The sequence below is a fragment of the Eretmochelys imbricata genome, chromosome 13 (assembly GCF_965152235.1).
Source record: "Eretmochelys imbricata isolate rEreImb1 chromosome 13, rEreImb1.hap1, whole genome shotgun sequence".
Lineage (NCBI taxonomy): Eukaryota > Metazoa > Chordata > Testudines > Cheloniidae > Eretmochelys > Eretmochelys imbricata.
The window spans coordinates 42,618,132-42,637,877 of record NC_135584.1 but is presented as its reverse complement, the minus strand read 5'-3'; the positions used below and the strand labels follow the sequence as shown (position 1 = coordinate 42,637,877).

The 19,746-nt window shown below is 40.0% G+C and overlaps 1 gene segment (V, D, J or C); it reads left to right on the top strand.

Moving 5' to 3' along the window:
* Positions 1 to 2,221: 2,221 nt before the first annotated feature.
* LOC144273724 (T cell receptor delta constant-like) lies at positions 2,222 to 12,375 on the top strand. The segment is given in 7 exon segments: positions 2,222 to 2,404; positions 6,057 to 6,189; positions 6,591 to 6,625; positions 8,794 to 9,072; positions 10,361 to 10,429; positions 10,900 to 11,016; positions 11,939 to 12,375. Coding segments are annotated over 5 exon segments (594 nt in total).
* The last annotated feature ends 7,371 nt before the right edge of the window (positions 12,376 to 19,746 follow it).

Below are 19,746 nucleotides of genomic sequence, written 5' to 3'. Positions count from 1 at the left end.
CAGAATCAGAAAGATGAAACACTGGCTCAGCATCGCGTCCATTCTGTTAGCTCTCAAAGGTAATTGAATTGCTAAAGATTTTGGAGGTTCTTTTATTTATGAGTCTTACTGTCTGTTTTTTCCATCCAGGAGTCCAGACAAACTACGAATTTGTGGCATCCGGTGGAGAAATTAAAATGCTTGGGGACTCTCTCCGGATCTCCTGCAAAACCTCTGGATTCAACTTTGGTGACTATTGGATGTACTGGGTTAGACATACTCCTGGGAAAGGACTGCAGTGGGTTGCCACGATTAGCAGCAAAGCCGGGGATACAATACATTACTCTGAGTCTGTGAAAGGGCGATTTACCATCTCCAGAGACAATTACTGGAATGTGTTGTATTTGCATATGACTGCGCTGAGACCTGAGGACGTTGCTGAGTATTACTGCATGTGGGACACAGTGTGCAGAAGGCAGCCGGAGCTCAGACAAGAACCTTCACTTGTGGTTGTTGGGGGAGCAGATTTCTGCTGAGAAAGCTGAAGGCCTGAACGCTAGAAAATCCTGATAGAAACAGGCAGAGTCAATCCACTCTGCGTTAACAATAGTACAGGGTTACCTGCTTCCATCCACTTTCTTTCTCTGGAACTGAATACCGAGAAACATTTCCTTTTCCCCTGGCACCAGCTCTTTCCTGTCACCTTGAGGTGCCCCAGTTCCCCTCCACCCCTGCCCCACAACTCCCACCAAAGGGGCTTACCTGTGCTTTATGATGGGGGCAGAAGGAGATCTTGCAAGGTATGGGGGGATGTCTCCAACATTGGCTGGGGTTAAAGAGAATATACAAGGTTTTATGTTTTTCTTGAACAGGGCACGAGGACTGGGTGTTTCTGACATACTGGATGTGCCCATCTAAGTTGTATGCAATATTGTTGGAGCCCTGTCTGTCCCTGGATATTAGAGAGACAAGGTGGGTGAGGTAATATCTTTTATTGGACCAACTTCTATTGGTGAGAGAGACAAGTTTTTGAACTACCAGACCAGAAGGAAGAGCTCTGTGTAGCTTGACAGCTTCTCTCTCTCACCAACCGAAATTGGTCCAATAAAAGATATTACCTCACCCACCATGTCTCTCTCCCTACCGAATGGCTATTATAATGTAAATAATAAATACTAGTACGTGCGCTTTGGGCTGTTAATAAAAACCGTATGGGACCAGACTGCAATATGCTTAATCAGGCTGAATAGCTCCAGTGAAGGAAGGTGGCTACTTCAGGGATAAAGTACTACCAAATGTAAAAGTACCACAGTGTGACCCAGAGTAAAAGATAGTCCTTGTCCCAAGTAGCTTACATTTGAGCAGACCAAAAAAGAAAAGAAAAGAAAAGAAAAGAAAAGAAAAGAAAAGAAAAGGGGAATGGGACAAGGATTCAACAGAAGGCAAAGTAGTCAGCCCATAGGAACCTGAGCCCACGTGTGGTTATTCTATGAATATTATTATTTTCCCCCTCAGTCAAGCAACACCAAACTGTGGTATATAAAATGCTCTTTCTCCTGGGCTGGAGTTCATCTGACTTTTATAAAACAGGACATGTGCAAAATGCATAACTGAATTTCCTGTTTAAAGCCTGTGATTCTCCTGACTCTGCAGCTCTTGGAGAGAAGATCTAGACAATCTCCATCCCCCTGTGTCTGTGCAATTAACAACAAATTCCCTTGAGAACTCTCCTCAGAATCAGAAACATGCTATTATGGCTTAATATTGCATCCTTTCTAATGGTCCTCACAGGTAATTTAATCCCTACGGACATGAGAGATGCCCAAGTATTATTAGAGAAGTCTTAATGTCTCTTTTTTCTACCCAGGGAGTCAGTCAAAATTAGAAATTGTGGCATCTGGTGGAGAAGTTAAAATGCTCAGGGACTCTCTCCAGATCTCCTGCAAAACCTCTGGATTCAGTTTTGATGATTATGGGATGACCTGATACCCTATATGCTTGGACAGGGACTGGAGTGGGTATCAACCATTAGCTATTGGGCTGGAGATACAAAAAATTACGCTGACTCAGTGAAAGGCAAATTCACCGTCTCCAGGGACAATCCCAGTAACCTGCTGTATTTGCACATGACTAACCTTAGACCTGAAGATGCTGCTGAGTATTACTACATGTTGGACACAATGTGCGCCAGGCAGTCTGTGCTCAGACGAGAATGGTTTTTACTGGAGAAGATTTCTGCTGGAGAAGCTGAATAGTAGAAAATCCCAGAGGAAACCGGCTCAGACAACCCACTCAACTTTAACAATAGTAACAGGTTACCTGCTTCCATCCACTTTGTTCCCTGACACTGGATCCTGGATTCCTTCCCTAGTTCCAGGTTTCCCCTTGTGGCAACCTTTATTCCCCCGCTCCATCCACTCTAAGGGTATGTCTACACTATGAAATTAGGTCACATTTATAGAAGTCGTTTTTTTAGAAATCGGTTTTATATATTCGAGTGTGTGTGTCCCCATAGAAAATGCTCTAAGTGCATTAAGTGCATTAACTCGGCGGAGCGCTTCCACAGTACCGAGGCTCGCGTCGACTTCCGGAGTGTTGCACTGTGGGTAGCTATCCCACAGTTCCTGCAGTCTCCGGAAATGAGATTCAAAAGTTCGCGGTTCTTTTCCTGTCTACTTGGCCAGTGCATCTGAGTTGAGAGTGCTGTCCAGAGCGGCCACAATGGAGCACTCTGGGATAGCTCTTGGAGGCCAATACTGTCGAATTGTGTCCACAGTACCCCAAATTCGACCCAGCAAGGCTGATTTAAGCGCTAATCCACTTGTCAGGGGTGGAGTAAGGAAATCGATTTTAAGAGCCCTTTAAGTAAAAAAAAAGAGCTTCATCATGTGGACAGGTGCAGGTTTACATCGATTTAGCGCTGCTAAATTCGACCTAAAGTCCTAGTGTAGACCAAGGCTTAGTCTCCAAGGGACTACAGAAACGAAGGCCTCTCACCACTAGGCATCGTAGGGACTCCTACCAAAGAAGCTGAGCTGTGCTTTATAATGGGGGCAGAGGGAGGTCCTGGAAGATGAGTGGGGATGTATCCAACGTGGGAGAGGGGATCGAGAGAACATGCAGTGTGTTAGTGGGTTTCTTAAACAAGAGGGCAAGGACTGGTGGGCTTTGCCATATTAGATGTGACCTGTGCAGGCCTCTATCTACTTAATTATCTAATATAAACAATACAGAGTCGTGTTTGTGCTTTGTTCAGTTAAAACAAACAAACGCCACAGAGAGCCAGCCTGCAATAGCTTTACCTGGGTGAATAGTTCCCCCGAAGACAAGGTGACGACTTGTTCAGTAAGGAACGTCTCAGTGTGAGGATACCACAGTGTGACCCCTAGCAACAGACAGTCCCTGCCCCAAAGAGCTTGGCTTTTAAATAGGAAAAACAAACACACAGATAAAGGGAATGGGAGCAAGATACGGAATAAAGCACGGTAGAGTCAGGTGAGTCTGTGCCCACCAGTTGCTGAATTATATTAATAGAATTATTTCCTAACCTGGGTCAAGCAACCCAAAGTCAGAGTATGTAAAAGGCAGGTTACTCTGCACTGGCGTTCATCTGACTCTCTTCAACTGGGGCATGTGCACAATGCGTCACTGTATTTACCAAAGAATCCAGGTTAAGAACTAGAAAAATGGGTCTTTTTAGATTCTAAAATCATGACTCACATTATTATATCTTTCTTTGTATATTAGGATGCAAATTGGCTGATAATTTAGGGCTCATTTTAGCCAAGATACCTTATTCATTATGGGTCAGATTTTCCAGTGTACTTCGATGCCTAAAATTGCAGATGGGAGTCAGGTGATTAAATACCTTTGAGGATCCGGGCCCTAGTGAAATTTTTAAAGAGTCTAAGCAGGTTAGTCAGCTAACTGCCTTGAAATCAATGAAATTTAGCATCTAACCTATTTAGACATCTTTGAACATCTCATTAAATGCCCATCTGCATCTTTAGGCAATTGAATACATTTAAAACCTGGCCACATGGTTAGGATTTTCAAAGGGGCCTAATGAGTTTGGTGCCCAACTCGTACCTTTGAAAATACCATCCAAAATGAGATTAGTTGAGAAGTGTGGCACAATATGAGCAAGGGCTGGGGCGGGGGAGGAAGAACAAAACTGGAAGTTTAAACATTTCAGATTGTGAAGACAGGAGACATCTATGGATTCTTTTATCACTACAGACCTCCATTGTGAAGTTCATAAAATCAAATATTTAATTACAAACATCAAGATGGGTATTTTCAAAAGAGCCTAAGTGAGTTAGGCACCGTAATCCCATTGAAATCCAATAGGAATTGAGTGCCAAACTCTCTTATGCTCCTTAGAAAATTTATCTAAGGTATTTATATGGGTCATATTACCATAGTATCTGTTTTTAACATTTATTCCCACAGTGCTCCTGTCAGTAACCTGGTGAAGCTCAGAAGCTTATACTTTCCACAAATAGAAGCTGGTCCAATAAAAGATTACCTAACCTACCTTGTCTCTCTCATACCCTGGGACTAACACAGCTACAACAACACTGCAAATTATCCCTAGTGGCACATGGGGAAATGAGGCATACAGAGCATGAGCGTATATTTCTCAAAAGTACCCAAGTGATTTAGGAGCCCAAGTCCTATTTTCAAAAGTGCCTTAGGCACTTATGGGGCCCAAGTATCTTTGAAAATCAATCCTATGCTTGGCTTAGTCAGAATGTCCACCTCTCTGGGTCTCCTGAATTTTTGTCTTTTACTAAGAGTTTGTTGGCATTTGTTTGCAAGTCTCATCTCATCTATGTATTTTGGTTTCCCAGCTAAGAGCAAATATTTGTTCAGAGTCAGAGAAAAGAGTCTCTGGGTGGATTAGTGTGAAAACGTTTTAGAAAAGCCTTTGAATTTACAGTTTGTTTAATCTGGTTCCTGAATACGTGTATCAAAAGAGTCAGCACAGCATGGGAACATTGCTTCCAGAACTTCACACGACAGATCATAGAACTGGTCTAGAGAACGTTACACCGACAACAGGCTGTCAGGCTTCTCTGCCCATGAGCAGCTGATACCACTTCCTCTTTCTCACATTGGGACCTAAAAGGACAGATTCCAGATCTGGTGTAAACTGTGCTATGGCAGTGTACAGCAGATGAGGGACTAGCCCCAATCGTAAAATCCTCGGGAAAAGGATATGAAAGTCTCAAAGCCATTTTCTTTTTTAAAATCTCGGTATTAGAAGTGTTTGGGAAGACTCTCCCAGGTAAGAGAAATTGCTCAGCTGTAATTCTATCTGATACTTTTAAACAAACTAATTTGTCATTGACTGGGCCAGCTCCTCAACTGGTATAAATCATCAGAGCTCCATTGACTTCACCATAGCTGTGCTGATTTATAGCAACTGAAATTTGGGGGTAAAATTTTCAAAAGACACTAAATGACGTAGAAGTTTAAGTCCCATTTTCAAAAAGATATTTAGGCACTTTAGGATGCAGATAGGTGCCTAGTGGGATTTTCAAAAGCACTTAAGCAATTTAGGCAGCTAACTGCCATTGAAATGAATGAGAGTTAACTGCCTAACTCACTTAGGTGTTTCTGAAAATGTGACCCTGAAAGTGCTAAGTCATTTTTGAAAATGATACTTAGGCTTAGATAGCTTTGACTTTTTTACCCTTGGTCTGATATCTTCAAAATGAATATACTGTGGCCTTGGTAAGAGGCAGAAAGCACATGGCTTTTTATGGTTAATTTGAAAAATTCAAACGGAAGGAATGACTCAACTAACTGTTTAAGAAAATCTCCCCTCAGATATTTTGTTTTGGGATGGGTAAAGGCAGTAATACAAGACATGGAAGGGAAGAACAATCACTTTTCCTAGGAGAGTGGTGAATGTGTATGTGAAAGGACTGGACTAGTTACCTAGTCAGATTAATGTTTCTCTCTCTCTCCTTCGCTTGGTCTGACAATTCAATAGCTTAATACACTTAATAAGGAGATGTAAAGGTATTTGGATAGATTTTTAGGAGCATACTTTATTTTGTTCAATACAGTTGATCCTTCCTGCTGCAGCAAACTGAATTAAATTGCAATGAACAGAGTTTTGAGAAGTCACCTCCCTTCATACCCTGCCACAGCCATAGAGAGAGACGACAACTTTGTAAAGAAGTGTATCACTGTGGACTTTGGGGAACACTGTGATAGAAATTCCCCGGTGACCTGTACAAAAACCCAGATGTTGAAGAACAGATTTTTTTCTGGTTAAAATATATGTTTTGACCCTCAAATCTGCGGGTGAAACTTATTACACCTTTTAATATTTATTTCTGTATTTTTTCCCTTACTTCTCAGAGGAATATAAGAAGACAGAATGTAAGAGACATTAAGAAGAAGATTTGACCAAACATATTTCATTCTAATGACAAAGTTTTCTCATTAATCAATGCAATCAATGCAAATCTATGAACAGATATTGGAAGTTGAAACATCCTGCCCCTTACTCAATGTGGAATGGAAAGAAAAATGCAAGTTCCATTTCTTTTTTTCCTTGGTGATGTTTTGGTATGACTCTGTATTGTTGTGTACTATGACTCTCCCGGGACTAAAGTTACAGTAGATCCAAGTAAGTTCTTGAAGTAAACGCATTTAAAATTATGGAATGAGAATTCTTATACTTTATATGTTATTATAATCTGAAAAATGAAAATGTATTAATTTTTAAAATCTAAATATTACACATTCCTGTTTTATGAAGACATCTTTACATGATCACAAATAACTATTTTCAGAGTAACAGCCGTGTTAGTCTGTATTCGCAAACAGAAAAGGAGGACTTGTGGCACCTTAGAGACTAACCAATTGATTTGAGCATGAGCTTTCGTGAGCTACAGCTCACTTCATCAGATGCATACTGTGGAAAATACAGAAGATGTTTTTATACACACAGACCATGAAAAAATGGGTGTTTATCACTACAAAAGATTTTCTCTCCCCCCACCCCACTCTCCTGCTGGTAATAGCTTATGTAAGGTGATCACTCTCCTTACAATGTGTATGATAATCAAGGTGGGCCATTTCCAGCACAAATCCAGGGTTTAACAAGAACGTCTGAGGAACAGTGGGGGGGGGGGGGGGGAAGGAGAAGGAATAAACAAGGGGAAATAGGTTACTTTTTATAATGAATCAACCATTCCCAGTCTCTATTCAAGCCTAAGTTAATTGTATCCAATTTGGAAATTCATTCCAATTCAGCAATCTCTCTTTGGAGTCTGTTTCTGAAGTTTTTCTGTTGTAATATCGCAACTTTCATGTCTGTAATCGCGTGACCAGGGAGATTGAAGTGTTCTCCGACTGGTTTATGAATGTTATAATTCTTGACATCTGATTGCCATGTATATTGGCCAAACTGGACAGTCTCTACGTAAAAGAATAAATGGACACAAATGAGAGGATGCAATAGCTTAGCCATGCAGTACACACATCTACTTCTTCTTCCATCCAGTGTCAGCAATCAAGATCAGAGCCCCAACCAATGGGACTTCTGCTCTGAAATCACTTGGAAGCTTTTTGAAAATCTCAACCCAAATAGACTAGACAAAGTGTAGGAAAAAGGAATGACTATTATCCCCATTATACAGGTGGGAAAAGAAAGCACAAGAGAGGTTAGACTGGGACTAAGGAGATCTTGGTTCTAAAACTTCCTCTGACATCGACTCCCTGAGTGCTTTGTTGAAGTGATTTCATCTCTCTGTGCCTCAGTTTCCAATGTGTAAAATGGTGCTAAAAATTCATTAATTCACAGGACCATTTTCACAAAATGGGATTCTTTGACTTTAACTTGGGTCAGAGCCCAATTATGAATATATGTAAGGTGCTTAGATACTACTTTCACATAGAAAGATACATCAATTGATCTCTGTAATAAAGGTGGAATGCCTAGCAACTTCACTGGGTGTTGTGCTATCAAAGGGTCAAATTCCGCCCACTGTTACTCGCACATTACCATGTTGAATTCAATAGATGTGCACCTGCATAAACAAAGGCAGAACTTGGACCCCTTCATGCATCAGGGATCTGCAGCATAGAAAAGATATCTGGCGTGCAGAGGATCATATAACAAAAATGTGCTTTTGTTCAAAAAAGGTTTCCTGCCAAATTGACTTAGAAAAGAAACAAACAGTTCAAGCTGTTTTGTGCTCTACAGCAACATAAGCCATCTGAACTGTCTGATTAAATTGGGCTTGTGGCTGCTTTGGGTTGCTGGAGTGATGCAAAGAAGGTAGAGTTTTACTGGTGAAGCCAGTTCTTAGATTCAAATAGAATGAAACACATTTTCTTTCTTCGTCTTTGAATTTGGTCATGAAATCAGAGAACTGAACTTGAAAATGCTTGAGTAGAAATTCAGTTACCAACTCTGCCTGTATATATGAAAATGCTGTGGCCATTAAATTTGGATTTTTAGGCCTTAATTCTCAAAAGGTACTAGTAATTTTGGGTGCCCAACTTGAGACCCCATAAGGGAGACTGATTTTCAGAGGGTGGGTGATGAGTATATTTTGAATCAGGCATCCTTAAGGCTAAATTGTCTAAATTGGGGAGCCAAAAACTGAAGCCCACCAAATCACAAGTCACTTTAGAAGATCTTGGCCATTATGCCCTTAATGCCTAACCTTAACCACAGCACCTAACCCTAAAATGTTTTGTGAGATTTATTTTCATGACAACAGTAACACTTTAGAGTTGAGCTTTTGCCCTGCCATGCATGACAACATGATCAATTCCTCCTTTCAGATAACCCAACACCTTCTCAGCCTTCTCTTGTGATTTTGAAGTCTGCAGACTCCAGTGGTTCAACTGCTTGTTTAGCAAGAGATTTCTACCCTCCCGAACTGAAGATGTCCATGAATACTGACAGCCCTGTTCTCTATGAAACCATTGAGCCTGTCCTCTCATCTGGAAAATACCATGCCATAAAGGTTGCCAACATTACTTCGAACCAAGATGTTCATTGCTCAGTACAACACCACAACCAAGAGTTTAATAAAATTCTCACCTCAGAGAGACCACCAGGTATGGTGTTATGGATCAGAGAAGAATGACCGCTAGTAGATTCTTTACCACTGGAGGAGATCCTCAGCTCGCATAAACCACTGTTGTTTCATTGAAGTCAATGGAGCAACACTGATTTTTACCAGCTAAGGACAGGCTTTTAAGACCAGAAGGGAGCATTATGATCATCTTATTTGAGTTCCTGCATAACCCAGGCCAGAGAAGTCTGTGCCGCAGTTCTTGAAGTGGAAGGAATGAGTCTTCCTTACTATGTAGATTAGCACTTGTGGGTAGACATCTAGTCTCAACTTTTTGTGTCCAGTTTAGATTTTCTAATCTGCATAAGGGATTTGCAAATTAGTGGCCCTAATCATCTTTGAAAATCTGAAACTCCATGTGATGATGAGTTTATCACTTCCCTTGATAACACCCTACGATTAATTATCTGCACAGTTAACAAGTTGCATAATATTCCCAGATTGACATTATTGACTTGGAGAAGGCTTTTCAAAAGGATGTAATTCACAAAGGTATTAATGTGCCTAAAGATAAAGATCAGCATCTAGTGAGATTTTGCAAAAGCACCTAATAGGTTTAGGTGCCTGAATCCAATTGAAAGCCAATAGGACTTAGGCTTCTAACCGGTTTATGCCCTTTTAAAAATATTACTGGATGCCTACCTCCATCTTTAGTTGCTTACCTTTAAAGTCTGGCCTTTTGAAGCCAAACTCCATTAATGTTCAATGAAACTTTGGCTTCTAAATGCCTATATCTCTTTTGAAAATGGGACTTAGGCTCCTAAATCAAATAGGGACAGTTTTTAAAAGGTATTTAGGCATTTACAGATGCACCTAGTGGAATTTTCAAATGCACCTAGATTCTTAATTTCTATTGATGTCCACTTTTGAAAATCCCTTTAGGTGCCTAGCTGCAAGGTAGCTAAATACCTTTAAAAACCAGTGAAAAATTTACCCTAGATCTTCTGTTTTTGTTTCCTGGATAAAGGAGACCTATGCCAGAAATCCTCTCCCTGTGTAGGTACTTTTAGAGTGAGAGCACATCATCCATTAATATTCATTTTATTAAGTGAAATAGATACAAACTGGGAGATAATCTTTCAGGGCCTTAGCCCCACCTGATGTAAACTGGAGTGGCTCCACTAAAGTCAAAAGTGCTGCACCTATTTACATGGGCTAAGAAACTGGGTCTTGGTCCAGAAACTTAACTGAATCAAAAATCTCAGACATTTCCTTTGTTCATCATGGAAGGTGTGTGTTCATCACTTGTGTTTCATTTTCTTTCTCTTCAGCTTTAACAACTCCTGGACCTACCACAAGCCTGATTGAGGTCTGCAGAACTTCAACTCCTAGCCTCCAAGGTTGGTTTGAAAATAAGGGGAATTTTAGTGCTTTTTTCACTATTGACCTACTCCAGTTTTACATCATTGTAACCCCATTGATTTCAGTGGAATTACACCAATGGCAATTTGTAATTCAATGGTGAATCAAGCTAAAAGACCAGATCTTCAACAGCTGTAAACCCATATAGCTTCCATAGACTTCTATAGGAGTATGCTGATTTATTCCAGTTGAGAATCTGGCCCAGAATGTGGCTCGACTCACTGAAAACTATTAGTGAGCTGAACAATGTAAAATCATTACATTGAGGGCATAATTGTCCTTTGCCATCTGCACTGAACATCTGCTATCCTAGAGTCAGATTTCCAGTGCCTATTCTGCACTGTTTCTACACCTGCAAAAGTAAATGTATCTGTATATTTACCACATTGTTTCTGTGCTTATAGCAAATTGTCACTTCAAAGCCACAATCTCTCTCACATTTTTGCAGATGAAGATATGGAGAAAATGAATGTGCTGTCTATCTTTATGCTGGGCTTGAGGGTGTTGCTAACGAAAAGCATTGCCTTGAATATGCTCCTGGTCACTAGATACCTTTATTTCTGAGGTAAGAACTCAGGGTCAGTGGGGTTTAGGGCAGTGCATAGACCCTTTTTATGCCCTCCAAAGAGGTGTGCATTACACACAGGGGGAAAAGGTTGTTCAGACTCCATTGTCCACTCCCCTGCCCCTCCTCTTTTACTCATCAAGAAGCAAGGCCTTGAGGTTCAATCACTGATCTTTGGCTCTAGAGAGCTGGGTTTTAGGCTCCCGGGAAAATCTCAGCATTAATCTCTCTGCATTCAAACTGCAACAGGTTGCAGAGAGATTCCTAGGTTGATTAGGGGAATGGATGGCATATTTTATGAGAGGAGAGGAGATTAAAAGAGCTTGGCTTGTTTAGCCTAGCAGAATGAAGGCTGACAAGGGATCGGATTGCTCAGGAGGGTAAATACCAAAGGGCTATTGAAGCTAAGGGACAGGGCTGGCAAAAGAACAAATGAGTATAAACTGGCCATGAATACATTTAGACTGGAAAGTAGAAGAAGGTTTCTAACCATCGGAGGAGGGAAGTTCTGGAGCAGCCTCCCAAAAGGAGCAGTTCAGGCAAACAAGTAGTTTAAAGATGTAGTTTGGTATCTTTATGAATGGGATTATATAATAGCATTGCCTGGGATAGCAGGAGGTTGGATTTGATGACCCAAGAAGGCGCTTCCAGTCTTACGTTCCTCTGGGCCTAGGTTCCCCACCAGTAAAATTAGGAGAATAATCTTCTCTGTCTTGTCTATTTTTAGATATGTAAGGAGTTACATGCCCTACTCCCATTGGATGTCAACAAGACTTGGACATCTAATTCCCCTAGGGCCTTTGAAAATTCCCCAAAAGGAGCTGATGCAAACCCCATTGACTTCAATGGGAGACTTTCCACTAACTTGAGTGGGTTTTGGTTCAGGACTAACAATAATCATGAACTCCTCTTTTTCTTACAGGTTGGACCAAGTGAGCCAGCAGTGGTTTGAAGAAGATAGCAAATAATTTGTCGGCTTTTATTCTTTATTAGAGCTGGTCAAAACATGAAAATAAAATCAAAATTTCAAAGTTGAAATTTTTGAAGGGTTCAAAATGGAGCCAATTTTTGTGCTTTCCAAAAATCTTCACTGAATTTTTACATAACAAAAATTGAATCTTTAATTGAAAATATTATTGAAATAGTTATCAAAATTTTCAGTCTACTGAAAACCTTCCTTTTAGCAAATGAACAATTTAAATAAGTATTTTGATATTTTCAATAACATTTTCAATAAATGTTGAGAAAATATTCACAAAAAATAAAAATATTCAAACATCGCCTTTTTTTGAGAAAAAAATAATTTTTGAATAAAAGCTCTTTTTGATTAAAAAGAAAAGGAGTACTTGTGGCACCTTAGAGACTAACCAATTTATGTGAGCATGAGCTTCGTGAAAGCTTATGCTCAAATATATTGGTTAGTCTCTAAGGTGCCACAAGTACTCCTTTTCTTTTTGCGAATACAGACTAACACGGCTTTTACTCTGAAACCTGTCTTTTTGATTAAAACAACTTTCTACAAAATTTTGGCTAGCGCTTCATTTTATTTTAATTTCCTCTAGCACTTTTAGGTTTTCTTTTTTTTTTTTCAGTATATCTTAATTTTGAATTAATTCAGCTCTTTTTAGATATGTGAAATGCTAGTTTCAACAGATGCAGTTAAATGTCATATTCTTTTAATTGTATTAAATGGCATCATTTATAGTTTGTTTGTTCTAGCTATATTACAGTGATTTTTTATTCAAATATATTTTATGTATTAATAAAGTCATACCCAATTAAAGAGATTCTTTTTGTTTTACGTACATATGATAGATATTTGAAAAAAGATAATTTCAGTATAATTGAATTCTTATTCAGAATTATATTAACTGAAGAGTTTATTTTAGGGCCTAGATTTATCCATGGTTTTGTTTTCTTCTTGAATAGTTTGAACAAAAATGAAACATTTTCATTTGCATTAAAATTTTTAGTGGGAAATTTCAACTGAATTGAAACACTGAAATATTTTTGCCCCAAAACTGCTGAAACCAAAATGCTTTTGTTTTTCAGCTGAAAATTTTCAGTTTTTGGGTTTCCAACAAAAAAAACAAAAATATTGAAGGAAAGCAGACACTTCCCATGTAAAATTGTGTTTAATTAAATAGCCAGTTTTCCATAAAAATGTTTAAATGGAATTTTTTTGACCAGCTATTACATGGACATTGTATTGAAATCTATTTTATGGCTTAATAAATTCAAACCCAGTTAAAATGACTGATCTATTTTAATTTCACTTGTATTCTTATTTTGATTACATATGACAAATATAGGTAGCAACCTAACCTTCTTTCATCTTAACCTTCATTACTTAAAATTTAGCTCACATCCTGAACTATGAGGATTTACCTTTCTTCCAAAACTATTGTTTATCACATTTTTACTCCTACAAAGGCACATTTTAATTTCCATGTAGATGCCCAGTCCTCTCCCGAATGCTGCCTGGCTCTTGGCCTGAGTGACTTCTTGTGGCAATGAGTTCCACAAGCTAACTTATCATTGTGTGCAAAAGTATTTCCTTTTCTCAGTTTAAAAATTGTTGCTTTTCAGTTTCATGAAATGTCTCCTTCAAGTTTCAGTTACTTCAACAAAGCATCCAGTCTTTTCTCTCTTTCTACCCGTTATGCTTTGCCGTGAATGTTCCGAGGTCCAAAGTTTGCAAAATATAGGAAATCTAACGAAAAGATGCAATTACGAATTTATTCCCCTCCAAACTAGCAGCAATATTTTAAAAAAAAATTGTAACAATTTAAACCAGCTTTGTTTTCCTTTCCCCCTATTTTCATAAGAGTCACAGAGAAACAAGTGACTTTCAAAGTTCACACACACAAAATATTGTTGTCTTTGCTGCCGTCTGATAACAGGCAGGTGCTGCAGGGAGGCAAGGGGGTTTGGTTTCTGTGGTAACCTGGATCTCAGAGACACATCTGTCCACATGCTCCGCCTCATACCAACTTCTCACCCGAAGCCCTGCCAGCTTCTAGTGAGTAGCAGAATGAAGCTGGAGGGCTGTGGTTTCACACTGCAAATAAGTCATGTGCTACAAACCACCGAACACACACACACACACATTTTTTAAAAAAGCATTCAGACAGCTTGGGACAGATCCCCACCTGGTGGAAATGGGCATAGTGCAACTGAAGTCAGGGTGCCAGATCCTCAAGTGGTGTGGATCAGCGTAGCTCTACCAGAGTCAATGGACCAGGCCCCCAACCGGTGTAAATCTGAGTCGCCCCGCTGAAGTCAAGAGATCCCCAGCTGGTATAAATTGGCCATAGTTCCACTAGAATGAATAGAAACAACGAGGAGTCCGGTGGCACCTTAAAGACTAACAGATTTATTTGGGCATAAGCTTTTGTGGGCAAAAAGCCCCCTTCATCAGATGTATGGAGTCAAAATTACAGATACAGGCATAAATATATACTGGCACATGAAGAGAAGGGAATTATCTTACCAGTGGAGAACCAGTGATAAGCCAGGTGGCTGTGGTTTCACACTGTAAATAAGTCATGTGCTGCAAACCACCAAACACACATTTAAAAAAAAAGCATTCAGACAGCTTGGGACAGATCCCCACCTGGTGGAAATGGGCATAGTGCAACTGAAGTCAGGGTGCCAGATCCTCAAGTGGTGTGAATCAGCGTAGCTCTACCAGAGTCAATGGACCAGGCCCCCAACCGGTGTAAATCTGAGTTGCCCCACTGAAGTCAAGAGATCCCCAGCTGATATAAACTGGCCATAGTTCCACTAGAATCAACAGAGCAGCACAGATGAATATCCGTCCCTCTGTTTCCATAGAACGTGAAAAGTCTCTGTTCTGATGGCTAGGTTGGAAGTTAGATTGATAAGTGAAGAGCTCCCACTAGTGTCAGAAGTGTTAAAAGTTTTCTAAATAAAGCACATACATTTTTGAAGGGGAGTGGTAAGTGGGATGAGGGACAGGGTCAAGTATCGAGGCTAAGGTTAATCATTAAAAGGAGAATACAATTTGCATTAGGAATAGCTTTGTTTTATCACTTTGTTTTCTGACACAGACAAGAAGTCTTTAATGTGGACATTATTTTTATGTGTGTTTCAATAGCATCTAATGGTCCCCACCCATATCTAGGCCTCATTGCGTTGGGTGCTGTACAGACACATCGTAAGAGCATGCCCATGCTCCAAAGGCCTTATGCTGTAAATATACACAGCGTGGAAAAAAGGAAATATCATTGTCCTCATTGTACATATAGGCTGTGGAGGCCTAGGAAGATGACGGCAGAGATTTTGAAAACCACCCAAGGGATTTAGACTTAAACAGAGTTTTAAATTCTGGAAATCCTGAAGTAAGGGACTTGTCCATGATCACACAGGGAATCCTTGGCAGAGCCAAGAATTGAACTCAAGAGACCAGATTCCCTTTCACAAATACAAGACCTACCTTTCCTGACATATATTCACACGTAAACACAAGCATAACGTTACTGTAGAGCCCTGCAGATGCACGGTAGCACTGTGGGCGCATGGCACAGTAATAGGTAGCGCTGTCTTCAGATAGGACGGCAGATATCAGCAAGTGGAAGGCTTTTCTGGCATGATCACGCCTCACAGAAAAGCGCTCCTTGACAAAGTGAGCATCAAACGACCCTGAATCATCCCTGTAAAGGACGAGCTGAAGGGTTTTGTCGGAAACCAGGCGGTACCAGTATAAACCTGGGTCCATTTGCTGAGAATCATAATTGCAGCAAAGCTTGGTTTTGTTTCCCTTCTTCACTGTGAGGATTGAGGGGGTCTGTGATATCTTGTTGCACAGGAAGCCTTTGCCTGAGCAACAAATTTTACAGGAAATCAGAATAAATAACACCTGTAAATGGTAGTGCAGCATGGAAATAAGTGGCTTGTTGGCTGTGCTGATTAATCCAGCTGGAAGTGTGAATCTCCTAAATTAAGACACCAGTGACACCGGGCTAAACCCAGAGTAAATGCACTGTCACCAGTGGGATTACTGTGGATTTACAGGAGTGCAAGTGGCTTTACCGATCAGGGCACATGAAGAAAGAAAGAAAAAGAAAAAGAAAAAGAAAAAGAAAAAGGTTTACAACTGAGACAACTTACAAAATAGCATTAGCAGTAAATTATTTAGCACAAGTGTCTGAGTCAGTTTTCTGCTCTCGCTCATGGTGGTAGATGAGAGTTTGAAAGCTTCTGTGACCCTCTGCTTCTCAGAGATTATGACAGGAAGAAGGAGCACAGTTTTGTGCGTGAGTGATTATGTGAGGATATGTAGAGGGTGTATAGGGAGAGGATTATGGGTAACATTTTCAAAAGCACCTTGGAATTTAGGAGCCTAACACTCATTAGCTTTCAATGAATCTAGGGCTCCTTGGAACTTTGGTCACTTTTGACAATGGGACTTAGGCTAAGAAGCAGTTTAGGAGATTTTGAAAACTTTACCCCATGAGTTTGTGGAAGCCAATTTATGGTGATAGCTTTATAGGCGAGGGATCGCTCTTGTGCTAAGGTCACCGCAGGTCACCATGTCCATTTGTGTGTGCATGTCTCTCTCTGGGAGTGTCTCTGTATATACGTGAGTTTATATATGTGTATGAATAAACAGCTATACCCACTCATGCCTGTATGTGATTGTGGCCGTGTGTATGTTTGTTAAGGACGTTTCTCTATATGTGTGACCGTGTGTATATATACATGAATATGTGACTGTGGGTTGTTATGACAACATGTGCATGTAAGTTTGTATGTGTGCGTAAATGTGGATGTTAGGGTACGTGTGTGTCTGTGTGTATATGCGTGTGCCTTCCCATTGTAAATTTATGCAACTCTTTATGTGTGACGCTGTATGCAGCTGTGAGTTTGTGTTTGTGTGAGGCTGTGTGTGCATATGTAGATTGTCAGTTTGTGTGCTTGTCTATGGGTATTACTAAGGCTGTGCAAATTTGTGTGTGTACATGAGAAACATTGCATGAGAGTGCGTATACGTCTTGTGGCTGTGAATGTATGTAAGCCTGGGTGTCTGTCCGTGCAACAATTTGTGTTTGTATCTGAGTCAGTAGGGGTGACCTTGTGCATATCTGAATCTGAGACTCGGTATGCTTTTGCCTTGTGTGACGGTGTGTGTTTGTGGAGAAGGGGGAAAAGACTGAGAACGAGAAAACGAAGATAGGGTGAAATGGAAATCAATCAATACCTGTGTATAAAACTAACCCAATTAGCAAAATACATTAATAAAAACCAAACAATCTTATTATACAGCACTAGTCTATTGGTGTGATATAGAATATTAAAAATTCCATATGCTGGATATCTCACTGGATTCTCCCTGCCAGCACAGCTTTGGCCAATTTTTCGATTATGCTATTCAATGTAGAGAGGAATCAGTATCTTAAAAAATGTGTAAATTTCTTAGCACCACCCATGTGGACTGAATTTCTTTCTGTGGTCTCTTTTGCCCTCTGCTGGTGAAATCCTTAACTTTTCTGCTAGCAACATTTTAAATTGAACAATTCCAGTAAATAGGTCAAAGGGAAAAAAACAACCATCCTCTCTGCTTATACCACAAGGCACATTTATTCACTTTTCTTTCCATTTCTCATCTTGTCAGCTGGCTGGTGCTTCTGCATGCTGAGCAGTTAAAACGCAATTTGCTGGCTGCCGGGAACAGGTTGCTCCTCTTTAAAAGAGGGCTGAATGAGATAACAGTGTTCTGATGAAGTGAGCTGTAGCTCACGAAAGCTCATGCTCAAATAAATTGGTTAGTCTCTAAGGTGCCACAAGTACTCCTTTTCTTTTAGTGTTCTAAGAGGAGATTTGAAGATGCTTTCCTTTTGGACAAGTGCTAAATTACCTGTATGACAAAGTAAGTGACTTATAAAAACTACTATGGAAGATGGAATTTAGGAAAATTTTGGAGGTCGCCTCAAGGGTTTGTATACTCAATTCAGTTAAGCTTAATGGAAATCAGACATTCAAATAAATTTCAGCCATGTCTCATTTGTGGGAAGGAATATCATATTAGTAGGGTTATGTAATGATCCTGTGGAACTCCTTGCCACAAGGTACCAATCTGGTCGAGATATTAGTAGTGTTCAAAAAAGCTTTGGATGTCGATATGAATAATGGGAACATCCAGAATGATGTTAGAGGTCTGAAGTGTATCAAGGGTATAAACTAGAGCTAGTCAACCGAGCCCAATGGAAGGGTTTTCTGTCAGAAAATCCTGTTTCATCAAAATTAAAACTTTCTGCTGGAAGGTGTTGATCAAATGTCATTTCAGAAGAAAAGTGGAAAAGAGCATTCTGATGGGCATTCTGATGAGGTCAAAGCATCCTTTTCTGACCTTATTGGAATGGAAAATTTCAGTGTTTCATTTCAAAATGACTTTTTGCTTCCAAATGTTTCAATTAATATTTTCTGATAAAAAACCAGGCCAAAATCAGAATGAAACATTTCGGTTGTTTGAATTTGAATGCTCTGATAGACCAAAGATAGAATTGTTTTGAAAATTCCATATCTGTGGAAAATTTCAATTTTGGGGGTTACAATTTGGAATGAAAACTAATTTCAAAGTCTTAAAATCTTTCATGAAACAGAAATTCTGTTTCCCCTCCAGCTTCAGTGCACAAACCAACCATTAAATGATGGGGTCAAGAAGAAACTTCTCCTCTGGACAGACAAGTACATAACATCCTGGTGTCTGTCAGCTTCTTTTGAAGCGTCTGGTCCAGAGTTTTTGCTGAGGGACTTATCACTGTGGAAACAAAGTGTTGCTTCCCCTCCACTGACCTTTGAGGATGGATCAGACTGCTTCAGATGCCAGGTAAGAACCACATCAGCATGGGAACTTTTTATGCCATAAACACATTTGTATCATTATAAAAATGTTCTTTTAGTGTGTTGAAATGGGACTCAGGAGATCTGGGTTTAATTCCCAGCTCTGCCACAGACTTCCTGTGTGACCTTGGGCAAGTCACTTAATCTGTCTGTGCCTCAGTTTCCCCATATGTGAAATGGATATAATGCTCCTTCCCTATGTTACACTGGGAGGGTAAATTCACTAAAGTTTGTAAGTCACCCAGATATAGCACTGATGGGGAGTCATATAAGTACCCAAGCAGAGAGACAGAACAGAAATATATGCATTGGTTGTACTTCTTTTCCCATTCCACTTATAAATGTCCCAGATACTGATTCCTCATTGATGTCAATGGGAGAGTTTCTGTTCACTTCCATGGCTTTTGTATTAGGCCCTTGCAGAGAGGTTTTCAAAGTTGTTTAAGTGGTTTGACTCACTGATTCCCTTTTAATTTTGGCTGAGGTTTTCAAAGGAGCCTCAGGGAATTAGGCACCTGACACCTATTGGAAAATCCCAGACTTTAATGGGAATTGGGTGTCCAAATCACATAGGAAATCACAAATCTCACAGTTTTATGCATGAACACATTTTTCACGTCTGTAAGGACAGAACTCCAGTAAGCTTCATACTCCCAGATTTCCAAAGTCCGAAAGCAATTTAAAAAAAAAAAACATTGTGTATTGTTAAGCGTGTCTGGAAGTTGGGAAGACTAGTCACGGAAAATCTCTTAATCTAAACTGGGTCATAAGTAAGTGACAAATGAGGAAGAAGAAGGTTTGATGGTAAGTGGCTTAGGGGAGATTTTTGCAAACTGGAGTCAGGCGGTGGTGGTACTGATGGGC